This window comes from Populus euphratica, unplaced genomic scaffold (genome assembly GCF_000495115.2).
Source record: "Populus euphratica unplaced genomic scaffold, PopEup_1.0 scaffold2.1, whole genome shotgun sequence".
Classification (NCBI taxonomy): Eukaryota; Viridiplantae; Streptophyta; class Magnoliopsida; order Malpighiales; family Salicaceae; genus Populus; species Populus euphratica.
In genome coordinates, this window is record NW_011499846.1 from 5,554,348 (window position 1) to 5,567,477 (window position 13,130).

General features: G+C 31.6%; 1 protein-coding gene and 1 long non-coding RNA gene across 4 annotated transcripts; both read left to right on the forward strand.

Moving 5' to 3' along the window:
• Window positions 1-1,022: 1,022 nt before the first annotated feature.
• On the forward strand, window positions 1,023-6,216 carry LOC105134892 (probable indole-3-acetic acid-amido synthetase GH3.5). Of its 3 annotated transcripts, none has more exons than XM_011039472.1 (5): window positions 1,023-1,401; window positions 2,381-2,697; window positions 2,780-2,881; window positions 3,098-3,891; window positions 5,529-6,216. In XM_011039472.1, exons 2-5 carry the CDS (start codon window positions 2,402-2,404, stop codon window positions 6,065-6,067), a joined length of 1,731 nt encoding a protein of 576 aa, XP_011037774.1. In that variant the 5' UTR covers window positions 1,023-1,401; window positions 2,381-2,401; the 3' UTR covers window positions 6,068-6,216. The 3 variants fall into 3 exon arrangements, with proteins under 3 accessions (XP_011037774.1, XP_011037780.1, XP_011037790.1); XM_011039478.1 differs by lacking the exon at window positions 1,023-1,401 and adding an exon at window positions 1,646-1,822; XM_011039488.1 differs by lacking the exon at window positions 1,023-1,401 and adding an exon at window positions 2,061-2,084.
• On the forward strand, window positions 3,898-5,107 carry LOC105134886 (uncharacterized). The gene is made up of 2 exons (XR_844091.1): window positions 3,898-4,471; window positions 4,506-5,107. It is a non-coding gene; the product is annotated as an uncharacterized LOC105134886 (long non-coding RNA).
• Window positions 6,217-13,130: the final 6,914 nt, after the last annotated feature.

A 13,130-nucleotide genomic window follows, 5' to 3' on the forward strand; every position in this document is an offset into this window, starting at 1 on the left:
TCTTTGCGAATCAAATATATTCATGGGACACAAATTCGGAAAGCACGAGTAAAAGTTTATAGGTAGTTGGGATGCCTAAAGGAGGGTTTGGAATTGTAGTTGGCAACCTTTTTTTTAAAGAAAACGATTTTTTTTATTTTCATTTAATTTTTTAGTATCTTTAAATTATTTTGATAGGTTAGTGTTAAAATAAAAAAACAATTTAATATATTTTAAAACAAAAAATATTTTTTAAAAAAATATTTATCACTATTATAAACACCCTGATGATAACAATACTTATATGAAGCGAAATATAATCTAGATTTATTGAAATTTTCTTTCGGCATCAGTTAAGGGAAGATGGTTATTACAGCATGAACTAATAAATAAACTCTATTATCTCATGCGGCAAAACAAAACTGAAAATTTTAAGAAAATAAGTTTTCTAGTACATGTCCTTATGCCACATGTTAATTTATATAATGGAAAGTTTCACTTATATGATGAATCGATTTATTTATATTAATGAGTAACATTTTTTTTAATTTTTATTTTAATATTTCTGGAAATGTAAATTAAACCACTATATTAATTAATGTGTGCATCAAGAATACACATGAATTGAATTGTTAGATCATAATTCCAAACTAAAATCCGACTATAGATCCAATAAGTAGATATATATATTGAGTTTTTTTATTATTATATTCTTCCTTAATATATAGTTATACTCGTTCCAATTATATTAGATAAAATTCCTCAAAAGGAAGAAATCTTAGTGAAATCCAGCAACAGTACTTGCCGAGACAAGAGAATGGACAGAATCAAATCTTCAAACAGAACAAAGAAATAAAGCTAATACTCATTATCAAAATTCAATGTTTTTACTTCAGAGATTAGAATCTTGTCCATAGGTTTGGACCCACTTTAAAATCAGCATTAAAATTATGATTAAACCCATCGTTGTCTAACACCCAGCAATAATTCCAGATATAGCAAGAAAGCCCCCAACTTCACCAGGCCCATAACCGTCTTTTCAGAAGCTCAACCCCCTGGTTTTCTTCCGTGATATGGCAGAAAAGTCAAGGCGATAATGGGCATAAGGAAAGGAGTAGGAAAAAGTGGACGGCAGTTGAGGAGGGCTGGCATATTAGAGTATGGTGATTGCCTATAAAAGAGGCCCGAAACAGAATCTTCTGCTCGTCAAAACACACACACACACCATTTCTCATTTCCATAGCCACTTGGCCAGGACTCCAAATCTTTCATTCTCTCACATAGCCTTTTAACACTAGCAGCTGAGTGACAGAGAGAGGGAGAGATAGCATAGAATTCGGTGAAGCAGCAACGACCTCCCCTGTTCCTCCTCTCCTTTCACTTCCACCTGTTTCCTTTTCCTTGATAAACCAATTCTTTCAGGTATTGCCTCTCTTCTGCTGCTGATTCATTTCATTTATCTACTTATGATAATTTGGTTTCCGTGTCCTTTTTTGTCTGTCTGTCTGGCTGCCTGCCTGCCTTGAATCTTAATACCGTTTTTAACTTTAGCAATCATAAAAAGGACCTTTGGCTTTGGCCGTTGTTATTTATGGATTGTTTTTTGTCCCTTACAAAAATAAATCTTTTTTTGTTTTGTTTTGTTTTCTGTTGCATATTCTCTGTTGCATATTCTCTGCACCGGGAGAGTCCATCAGAGCTTGAACTCATTTGTACATGCATTTCCTTACCATTTGTTTCATGGCATACATTGAATGAAACGTTTTCCCAGAAATTTCCCCGACGTTGACCAAATAGTTGACTATCGTCAGGCAGACGATTAAAAGCTTTACACTTATTCTTGGTGAATCCTATCTCCTTTATAAATCCGCTGCTGCTGCCTATAGATTTTAACTCTCTTTCCTATATCTCTTCTGAGTTCCTCTGTGATTTCTCTTCATTGAATTTGCAGAGTAAAAACTCAGTTAAAGAGAAGAAACTAAAATTTTGACTTTTCTCTCTTATCTTTTTTTTTTTTTTTGGGGGGGGGGGGGGGTGGTTCGTGACTTGATAGTAACTGGAAATTACGTTCGTTGGAGGTTTTTGATTTGCTGGGATACAAAATAGTAATATTTGAAGATTCAACGTGATGAATCCCATTTTTGTCAATGGTTTATTTATGCTAACTAAAGTTGTACTAAAACACTGCAATTTCACATATCTTTGGTGACATAGCTCCCCCCCACCCCTGTTTAGCTTGTATATATTCCCATGGTTTCATTTCAAAGTCCTAATTAACCAACCTTCTTTGTCGTTTTATTGAACAATAATAACTGTACAAGCTTGATCTTTGACCTCGCTTTGTATTATACGATTGCTAAAATATATCTCTTCTTCTTTGTTTTTGATGTTCTGATTGCAGTTTTCAAAAGGGCAAGTGAGGATGTTAGAGAAAAAGATGGAAGGAATCAACACCGATAAAGTGATAGAGGAATTTGAAGCATTGACTAAAGATGCTGGAATGGTTCAGCGAGAAACCCTGAAGAAAATATTGGAAGAGAATGGATCTGCCGAGTATTTGCTGAATTCGGGTCTTAATGGAAGGACTGACCCTGAGAGTTTCAAGTCTTGTGTTCCTCTTGTTACTCACAAAGACTTGGAAGCTTATATTCACAGAATTGCTGAAGGTGATTCTTCTTCCATTCTCACCGGGAAACCCATAACAGACATGTCTTTGAGGTGTATATTTCATGATTTCAATTATTTATTTGTGGATTTGTGGAAGTTAAGTTTCTAATTCGAGAAATTTGAATTGTTGCAGTTCTGGTACAACTCAGGGGAGGAGAAAGCTTGTCCCTTTCAATGATGAATTGATGGAAAACACCTTGCAGATATATAGAACTTCTTTTGCCTTCAGAAACAGGTATTAGGAAGGAATTAGTATTTGTTTTTATTAGAAGAGCCTTTTAGTTTTTTTTTTTTTTCCATTTAACATGAATTCTTTTTCCATTTGCTAGAAGATTACCTTGTTGGGTAATATGCTTCTGTTCTCTATTGTTTAATAACAAGAAAAAAACAAGAAGTATTAATTTTTAGTTGATTAGTTCTCTGTTGACGCAAGGAGGATTGTATAATGCAGAGAATTTCCACTGGAGAAGGGGAAATCCTTACAGTTTGTCTACAGCAGCAAGCCATGGAAAACAAAAGGGGGTTTAGGTGCAGGAACTGCCACGACAAATCTCTTCCGCAATTCGAAATACAAAAGTGGAATGAAGGCAATTCAGTTCCAATGCTGCAGCCCTGATGAAGTGATATTTGGTCCTGATTTCCATCAATCATTATACTGCCATCTCTTATGCGGGTTACTCTTCCGCGAAGAAATTCAGTTTGTGTTCTCTACATTTGCTCATAGCATTGTGCTTGCATTCCGGACCTTTGAACAAGTTTGGGAGGAGCTCTGCAATGATATACGTTACGGGGATCTAAGCAGCAGAGTAACCGCCCCTTCAGTTAGAATGGCAGTGTCAAAACTGCTGAAGCCAAGCCCTGAATTGGCCGATTTGATCTATACAAAATGCTCTGGATTGAGTAATTGGTATGGATTAATACCAGAGCTTTTCCCCAATGCTAAGTACATCTACGGGATAATGACTGGGTCAATGGAGCCTTATTTGAAGAAACTGAGGCACTATGCAGGGGAGCTGCCATTGATGAGTGCTGATTATGGTTCTTCAGAAGGGTGGATTGCAGCGAATGTCAATCCAAAATTGCCTCCTGAGTTGGCTACTTTTGCCGTGCTTCCTAATATTGGATACTTCGAATTCATTCCTCTTAATAACAACGCTGAGTGCCTGTATATGGAGCCCAAGCCTGTGGGTCTGACGGAAGTCAGAATTGGTGAAGATTATGAGATTATTATCACCACTTTTGCAGGTACACGGAGTTTTCCCTTTTAGATTTAATTTTTCTGTGAAATAATTTATTAGGGTAAAAAATTTCTTCATGCATTTTCCTCGAAGTTGACATAAAATTGCTAATGAAAACTCTATTCCATTATATGGCCTCTCCCGTACAGGCTAACAGCCCCATCTTTTATAATCTGTCAACAATTTTGAATTCACTAGCGCAGAAGCTTTATTTCAACTGTTGATGCGTTTAGCCTTCCGTGAATACTCTTGTCTTCTTTGTAGAGGCCATGATATAGGAATCTGCAAACCTAACTTTCTATTACTTCTCATTTTTTGAGTGTACTAGCCAGTAGCCTTGACAAGAACAGCTTCTATCCTGACGAAAATCTTTCGGTTCTCCATGCTGCCATGTTCTTCAATTTTTAATTTTGTTTCTCTAGAGTCGCCAGTGGGAACAAGAACTATTTGACTTTACTGATCCAGCTGTCTTTGATTCATGGCCCCATTTATTAATGTTTTGATAAACTTTGTTTCAGATGGAACAGTTGTGAACACCTTTTTTTACTAGATACTCCAATCTTTTTTAATGGAGGGGCATTTATTAGGCATGTTAGGGAAATCTGGAGGGGCATTTATTAGACATGTTAGGGAAATCCTCCAGGTTTAGGTTTGCACACTGACATCGCTAATGCAAGGTTCCCCATTTGTGGCACCCCATTAGAAGCAATATATATCTTTTTGCTGGAAAACCCGTGTTCTCTGCTACATGTAGGTTTTTTAAAACTAAAACTTCCATAAAATGTGGTTGTTGAATGTTTATTTGCAGACACATTGGCAGTCTCTGAAAGAAGGATTGTTTTTATGTGATGTTGCAGAAGTGCCCCCTTATTACATCATCTAATAATGCTTTTCTTTTCAAAAGAATTTGGCAGTTGAACCATCTTATGAATGCTTTAATTTATGTTTTGTGCCTAACATCCTTCATCTTCATTTCCTGACGGGTGATTGCCAAAATCTCAACTTCGTCTTCTGTACTTTGGTGACAGTTGAAGCTCCTTCTTGAGGGTAGAATGGGGCTAAACATCATTTATATTTAGATTAGAGAAGTAGATGTATATACAATGGTAGTCTCTTGACAATATAGCATTACATCTACACAAATAAACATGATAGACTGCAGAAGTAATTTGTTTGATTATTGTATGTCAACGTCCAATATAATAAAAAGGATACTTTCAAGATAATGTCATTGTTATAAAATTATTATTGTAAGCAGAAGGAGTGGTTATATATGCTTATGCTTAAGCGATGCTTATTTGTCTTTATTCTTGTAGCGTGCACTAGAAGATAAAACCGGGCCAAGTAAAACAAAAGTTCCTTAGGTTATGAAAATGATACAGAACCAATCAATATAAAAATCTTGTGTTTTAACTATTGGAAGGGGAAATTTTACTCCTAGGCCTGCAAGTATTTGTTACTTGTAATCTCTTACCCTGAACTTGGACCTGTCTGCTTCTTCTTCTTCTTTTTTCTCTCTCTAAGATAGAGAATTGAAATATTCAATGTACATATGACATATTCTCTTATCTGACTGAAAATAAAGTTTGTGTTCACACCATGGCAGTTTTTTCATTTAATTCTGATGTTGATTGTAAACTGCAGGCTTGTACAGGTACAGGCTAGGAGATGTGGTGAGGGTTATGGGTTTCTATAACACAACCCCAGAACTTAAATTTGTGTGCAGGAGGAACCTTATTCTTTCCATAAACATTGACAAGAACACTGAGAAAGATTTGCAGCTATCTGTAGAAGAAGCTGGCAAACTGCTAGCCGAGGAAAAGCTTGAGATAGTTGACTTCAGCAGTCTGGTCGATGTATCCACAGACCCTGGACACTACGTTATCTTTTTAGAAATTAGCGGTGAACCAAGTGAGGAGGTGTTAAGAGAGTGTTGCAATTGCCTGGACCGATCCTTTGTTGATGCAGGCTATGTTGGTTCACGGAAGGTCAAGGCCATTGGACCCCTTGAGCTCCGAGTTGTTTGGAGAGGAACCTTCCAGAAGATTTTGGAGCATTACCTAGGATTAGGAACTGTTGTCAGCCAGTTTAAAACCCCTCGTTGTGTTGGGCCCATGAACAGCAAGGTGCAGCAAATCCTGTGTAATAATGTTGCTAAGACCTATTTTAGTACTGCCTTCTGAGTGAATATCTGTAAACCTCGATTTGGTAATTGCTTCGTAATATAGTTTAATCCATGTAACAAGTTTCTTGAAGCGGCAAACTGGAGTGTATGTAGACGTAGCAACATCTCTCTGGCTCCTCTTTTCTAACACCTTGGGTACTTTCCTTAGCCCGTTTGTTTCAAACCATTTTGTATTTGTTTTTCATTAAAAAAATTTAACTTAATTTAATGAAGTGTGTTTTACTTTTTTTTCAAGTGAAATATTTTTAAAAAAATGATAAAAATTTAAAAATATCTTTTTATTTGTTAGGTTGGGTCTCTATTCTTTTAAATACTACTTTTTTAATTTAAAAAAACTTTTTTTGAAATTAATTTTTTTTCAATTTTATTTTTTAACTTTTTTATATGTTCTTTAATAAATTAAAAAATTAAAATTATTTTTTAGTTTATTTATCGTAACATATCCCAATACTAAAAAAAAATCAACTCATAATATAGTTAACATCATAAAATAACTTATTTTTTTAAAAAATATTTTTTATAAAAATATATTTTCAAAATACAATCTCCGACGTAGTATTCTTACTCTGTTTTCTGGGCCATTGTTTATTTGACTATTCTTCGTGATGGGCACTGGCTATTAAACTCTTGGGTTGAGGCTTGTCCATTAGCCAGCTGGCACCTTTTCCAAGTCAAAGCTGACATGATATCCGAGATAAAGGCTGTCCATTAGCCATTGCTTACAGAAACCATTCGTCCACTGCAATTAAAAGCTGCATAAATTATGATTCCATCCAGCATCATGTGTTGTTATTGGTAGTAGGTAAGGTGTCAGCTTTTTTCAAAAAAATTATTTTTTTATTTTCAATTAAAATTTTTAATATTATGATATAAAAAATAATTGTTAAAAAATAAAAATATATATTATATTAATATAATTTTAAATAAAAATATTTTAAAAAATAATCACCACCGATCAAGACCCGTACACCTAACAAAACACATGAAGGGACAAGACAAGGAAGCGCACATGAACGTGGATCTACCTCGACGAATTAGAAAGGAGTATGTGGTGGCTTTGACTTAAAAATCCATTATGTTAGCCATGGTTGTCATTAAAAAAGACGAAGTTATGTCAGTGTATGTAATAAATCGTTGTCTTCTGTGATTGGATGTATAAAGCCTACTTGCCCAAATATTAAGATCACATGTATGCATGTTCAACTCTAGCGAAGATTACAAAATTTCTGTGCAGGATCGACGGTACGTAGCTCTAGCAAGATATCTCTGCTAAAAGATTTTAGGGCATGAAGATAAGTCATCAGAGCCGAGAAAGGAGTAATTGTAAGTGGTTAGTAGCAGGAACACCACCACAGGAAGTGGTTGGCACCCAAATATAGCATCAGAAGCTGGTTTTTTATAAAATAAAAATAAAAATGGGATCAAGGGACATTTAGCCTGTGTTGCTTCATGTTGTTTTTACTGGATGGGAAATTTTTTCTGTAAATCTGGATAACTTCTGCGCATTTAATCTCTTTAGGTTTCCCTTCGAGTCGATGGAACTTGTCATTGCCCACTTGAAGTCAATGATGAAGGGATAATAAAGAAATAACATATTACTATCCAAATTCCAAAAAATAGAAAACAGACAGGCATTTTGTGTCTGAAGGGAGGTTCAAATTTGAGTGCTAATAACTTTCTGAGCACGTTGAGTAAGTAGCTAGACAGGAAGTCAATGTGCTAGTCACTAGTAAGTGTGCTCGTACGAGGGGGGGCAATTTTTGAATTTGATTTTATAATAATTAAAATAGATACAAAAAACGGATTTAAATTCTGAAAAGAGTATGTTTAAAATAAATTTATTTTTTATTCATGTATTTTTTTTTTATTTTGACAAAACATAACTTCAAGTATTTTGAATAAAAAATAAATATTCATAAAAACTTCTAATAACTTAAATTAACAAAAAAATCATATATATGTTTAATCAAAACTCCATTTCTTTATTCAGGTATTTCTTTTTTGTTTGGATGAAAGTGTTTTTTTTTATATATAAGAAGAGTTGTTGATTAAATGAAAAGATCATGATTGAAAAACTAATTTTCTATAAATAGTTTTCACAAGAATACATAAAAAATAAAAAAAATAATTAATTTGATAAAATTATATAAAAAATAATGAAATAAATATTTTATTATTTTAAAGTATTAATCAGCATTAAAAATAAATATGTATATTAGATTGATATATAATTATTTATGAAGTAATTATTGATATTGTCATTGGGACCTCTATCTTATTTGAAAACAATATTATAATTAGATAATTTTTAAAATATTTGGAAAAAATTGAAGAGATATTTATAAAAAGCTAGAGGCATCTAGCATCAAAGAAAAAAACCTAAGTGCACTTAATAATTTTAATAAGCATGTCGTAATTTTTTAACATAGAGTAGAATGGACAACACTTTGTAATAAATTTTGGTCATTTTCAGTGATAAAAAAATTAAGGTTGAGTTTTGGATTTCTAAAGCTTGATTTTCATTGTGCTTAAACTTGAAAATATTTTAAAAAATCATAATAACTTTAATAACTCTATTTCTAACTCAAAAAACACTCTCTAACTAGTCTAACATACTAGAATCAAAACAAGCAAATTTTTTTTATGAATTTCAATTTATTTTTTTCAACATGATTAATCGAACTTTTTTTTCTAAGATGAACTCATTCATATAAGGTTCGGTTTTTTTAATGACTGATTTGAAGCTTTTTCTCTCCTGTTTTTTTTTTTTAAATGATTTTCTCACTCCTCTATTGACTAAGAGGGACTAAAACTTGAGGGAAACGAAGTTTAGGTTTGAAAAGTAGATATTCAAAACTACAAGAACCAAATAGTGAAAATGTAAAAATTAAAAAAAAAAAACAGACTTGGACTGAAACTGCAGGAACAAAATAGGGATCAAGCTACTATTTCATGGCTGGTGACGCTTCTCATTTATGCATGTGCCATGCGTTATACACTTCTTATTCAAGTAAACAGTCGAGAAATATTCAAAAACAGAATTTCTTATTTTGAGAAAAATATATACATGTCTTTCATTTGATTTATAAATATTCAATTTTAAACCCGAAAGGAAGTCAATACACAAACTCATGCATATCATTAGCCCTCCCTTGGCCGGCCGGTAAGGTAATAACTAACAATACCATGTTTTTGTTTGATAAGTCTATTTAAATTGTTTTTAAAAATATTTTTTTATTTAAAAGTATATTAAAATATTTTTTTAAATTTATTTTTTATATTAACATGTGAAATTAATGTAAAAAAATTTAATTTTAAAAAAAATAAAAAAAATAAATTTATTTTAAAAATATTTTTGAAAAGTTAAAAACGCTTGTGTGTTTCTATTTGAAGTTCAAAATTGTTGACAAGTGTCATTAACGGTGGATTTATGTTCATATATGTATATACCCGCAAGCAATTACTTTCTTAAGTTGATACGATATTTAGGGCCGACTAATGTGCTTTAAGAAGAATTAAACAAAAATATAAATTCGTAACGATAAAAGAAAAAATTATATATTTCCATAACATTTTAGGCTAGAAAAAGATTTATTTTTAATCAGTATAATATCTCCTCCTCTTCTTTTTGTTCAGTCATGACAAAATTATTCATACTCGAGTACAAGCCGATGTTCATGTATAGCATTTCTTCTGTGGTAACACATACGCTACAGTATGCAAACAGTTAAATACGTACTTTATACTTAAGACTAAAATCCAAATTAAACGTTGTAATTATGACTGCATTACTAATCGAATATCACAAATAAATTAATTAATAGGTCTTTCGTAGACAGACTAAATTTTTAAATGAGCGGATCTGTCATTTTCCTCACCGAACTCGAACCCTACTGTTTGGACTTTTAAGCGTTCAGCAGATTTGTGTGAAAAATACTATATTATCCCCAGTCTCTAAGTATCAAATTCTAATTTAATTAAGGGGGCATTTTCAGAATCCTGTCAACTTCCAATTGCCTTGCAAAATTATTAATTAGTATATAACGAGGCAAGATGTCCTACTAAAGTAGCCAGCTCGAGTTTAAAATCTAAACAAGAGAATCGCTGTAGCTGGTCACATGCTAGGCAAATTTATGTATGTTTCTGTCTGATTTCTTGAATCTTTTTTTCGAGACAACAAACCAACTTCAACTCAGATCCCAATGGAGAAAATGGAGAAAATGTTGGGAGCCAAAAAAGATGGCCTGGAAAGGAAACAGGAGGAGAAAACATTGGCCATATGGGATTTAGGCAGCCCTTTATATGACTCGTATGAAGTAGTGTCACTCACTCATGTCATTGAACGGCAGCTAATGACACTGCCATCTCTGGGAGGATCAAAAAGGCTCTCGTCCAAGATATTTTCTCCTGCATGTGATGATCATGTTGTCATTCCTGCTTCACTCCTCGAGTCAAATATGGGCTCCAAGAGAGAAACCAAAAGAGGACGTTCTTCTATACTGAACAACTTGACCGAATTTGTGAGGAGACAGCTGCGGAGAAGGAGAAGCTGGATCGGATCCAGCAACAGAAAGGACAAGTCCAAGAAGATGAAAGCAGGTCATTGCGTCTTTAGTATTTGGTTTGGTTTGTGAAGGCAACTGCTAGAAATAATTATAAAAAAAATGGTCAATAGAACCCGTAATTGACAGTAATCTGCGGTTGTTTTATATAATTGATTGTTTGAGATCGTGCTGTGATTGTTGTTTTTGTTCATTGATTTGTTGAAATATAATCTCTCAAATGCATAGATATCTCCTCCGGATTTCTCTTCTTATACATGGTAGCATTTAATATTGTATTTAATATATCAAATATCGATCCTGGTTATATTGCTCAAAATCACATAATTAAACAAGATTAATTGTATACGCTCACCGACACACATTACCATTACCAGTCAGGTTACAATCTTAAGGCATGGTTAACATTCTTTAATTTCATTCTTCCCCCACCTCATTCGCTGTTCATATGATCAGGCAGGGAAGGAGGGCATCCCTTTTATTTTCCTTTTCTTTTTTCTTTTGTGTTCTTTAAAAAAATATGCCTTTCATTTTTTTTCTTTGATTAAATGTTTTTTATTCTTTTTTTTTAATTTTATACTTTAATATTTTATTGACTTTAAATTAGTCATCATAATTTATTGGTCTCAATGTCTTTTTTTGTTATATTTAAAGAATTTTGGTCTAATTCATGGAATAGCATGAGTCAAAAAATTAACTCTTAAGTGGCATGATGGATCTATTTCATGAGTCATTTAAAGCATACGAGTCGTTTTCGAAGCTACATTTGAATTTCCTCGGTAACTTCTCTATCATTGGGCAGCGCATGTGGACTATGAATCATTGATTCGGCATCAATAATTTATTTTTATTTTTCACATCTAAACCCCTTAATTTTTAAAATAGTTTTTTAATTTATTTTTTTTATAGTTGATTCCTATTATTTTTGTTACTATTTATTTTATTTGAAATGAAATGTAAAATTGAGTTTTCTTAAAAATTTCATCCTTTAAATCTTTTTTTATATGTCATATTTGGTCTTTATTATTTTTATTGTTAATTATGTTGTTTTAGATTTTTTTTTAATTAGATTTATTTTTTAATTTTATCTTCCATAATTTTGGTTTTTATTATATTTTATATCAAATTTAGTTTTTTTATTATTATTATTTTTTTTACTCTGATAATTTTTTAGATTAAAATAAATTTTTTAATTTTATTTTTTAATATTAAATTGATTGGGAATTGAGCTTCGTGGTTAAACCCAAATCTAAAATTTCATGGATTGTGAATTTTAAAAATTAAACTAAATTAATTTAAGAGATTCACTCAAATTTACTTTTTTTTATTTATGATTTTTTTTAGTTCCATTCTCTAATATTTATTTGTTTCTTAAATTTTATTTTTAATTATTTTATATACCTTTAATTTGTTCCATATTTAATTCGACCTAAATCAACTAAAACCTAATCGAGAAAAAAATAAAGGAAGGTAAAAAAACAACTTGGATTGTTTAACCAGCTTAATTTATTATGGTAGTGTCAATTACTCAAATTATAAATTTAGTATAATATGTCTCTATCTTTTCAATACACTCTTTAGATATGTTTTAGGGTTTAATTATCTGACAGCATGCCTAGGACTAAGTTGAGGTTAAAACAAAGATGATATGAGTTTTTTTTTTAACCAAATCACTGATTAAACAATTGAACAGGGTGACCAATTCATTCTTGGCCTGTAATGCGAACAAGCCACACCAATTTTTTCTTGTATTTATTAATGCATTTGGTGATCAATTAATATAATATGATATATTGGTGAAGTTTTTTATCTTCACTCTAAATATTTTTCACAAGTAGAAAAAATAACAGCAACTGCACATTTTTTTAATACAATAATTAATTTTTCATCCGGCCTGCAGCAAAACATGAGCACCAAACCTAGTCCATAACTATATATAAAAGGAAAAATAACCTCTAGTATCCTATAATTTGGTTAAAATTACATTTACTTGTAGTGTTTTGAAAAATTATAATTTACATACGGAACTTTACATGTGCACTAACACTTAAAAGTTAACAAAAATTATTTAATTATTTATAAATTTATCATTATTTTTTATTTAATGACTAAAATACTCGTATGTAAAAAATTACAACTTTCCATTAGAAAAAAAATATTGCCGCCCCTTTTGTCCTTTCTCGTAAGTGGATTTCAACCATCCAAACTCAACATTCAACTTGAGATTTTGGCTCAACAGTCAATTTGAGATTTTAAATCTTTACTGTTTATTTTTGTATTTTAAAATACTTTTAAAAGAATTTAAAAAATTTTTCCTTTAAATTAATTTTTTTATATATATATTTAAATTATTTTGATGCATTGATATAAAAAATAATTTAAAAAAATAAAAAAATAATAAAAATTTAGTATATTTCTAAACCACCCTTTGTATTTGTCAAGGCTAAAAAAACCTAAATGAAGTTGTTAAGACTGATATGATAAAAAGACTGACTAGAA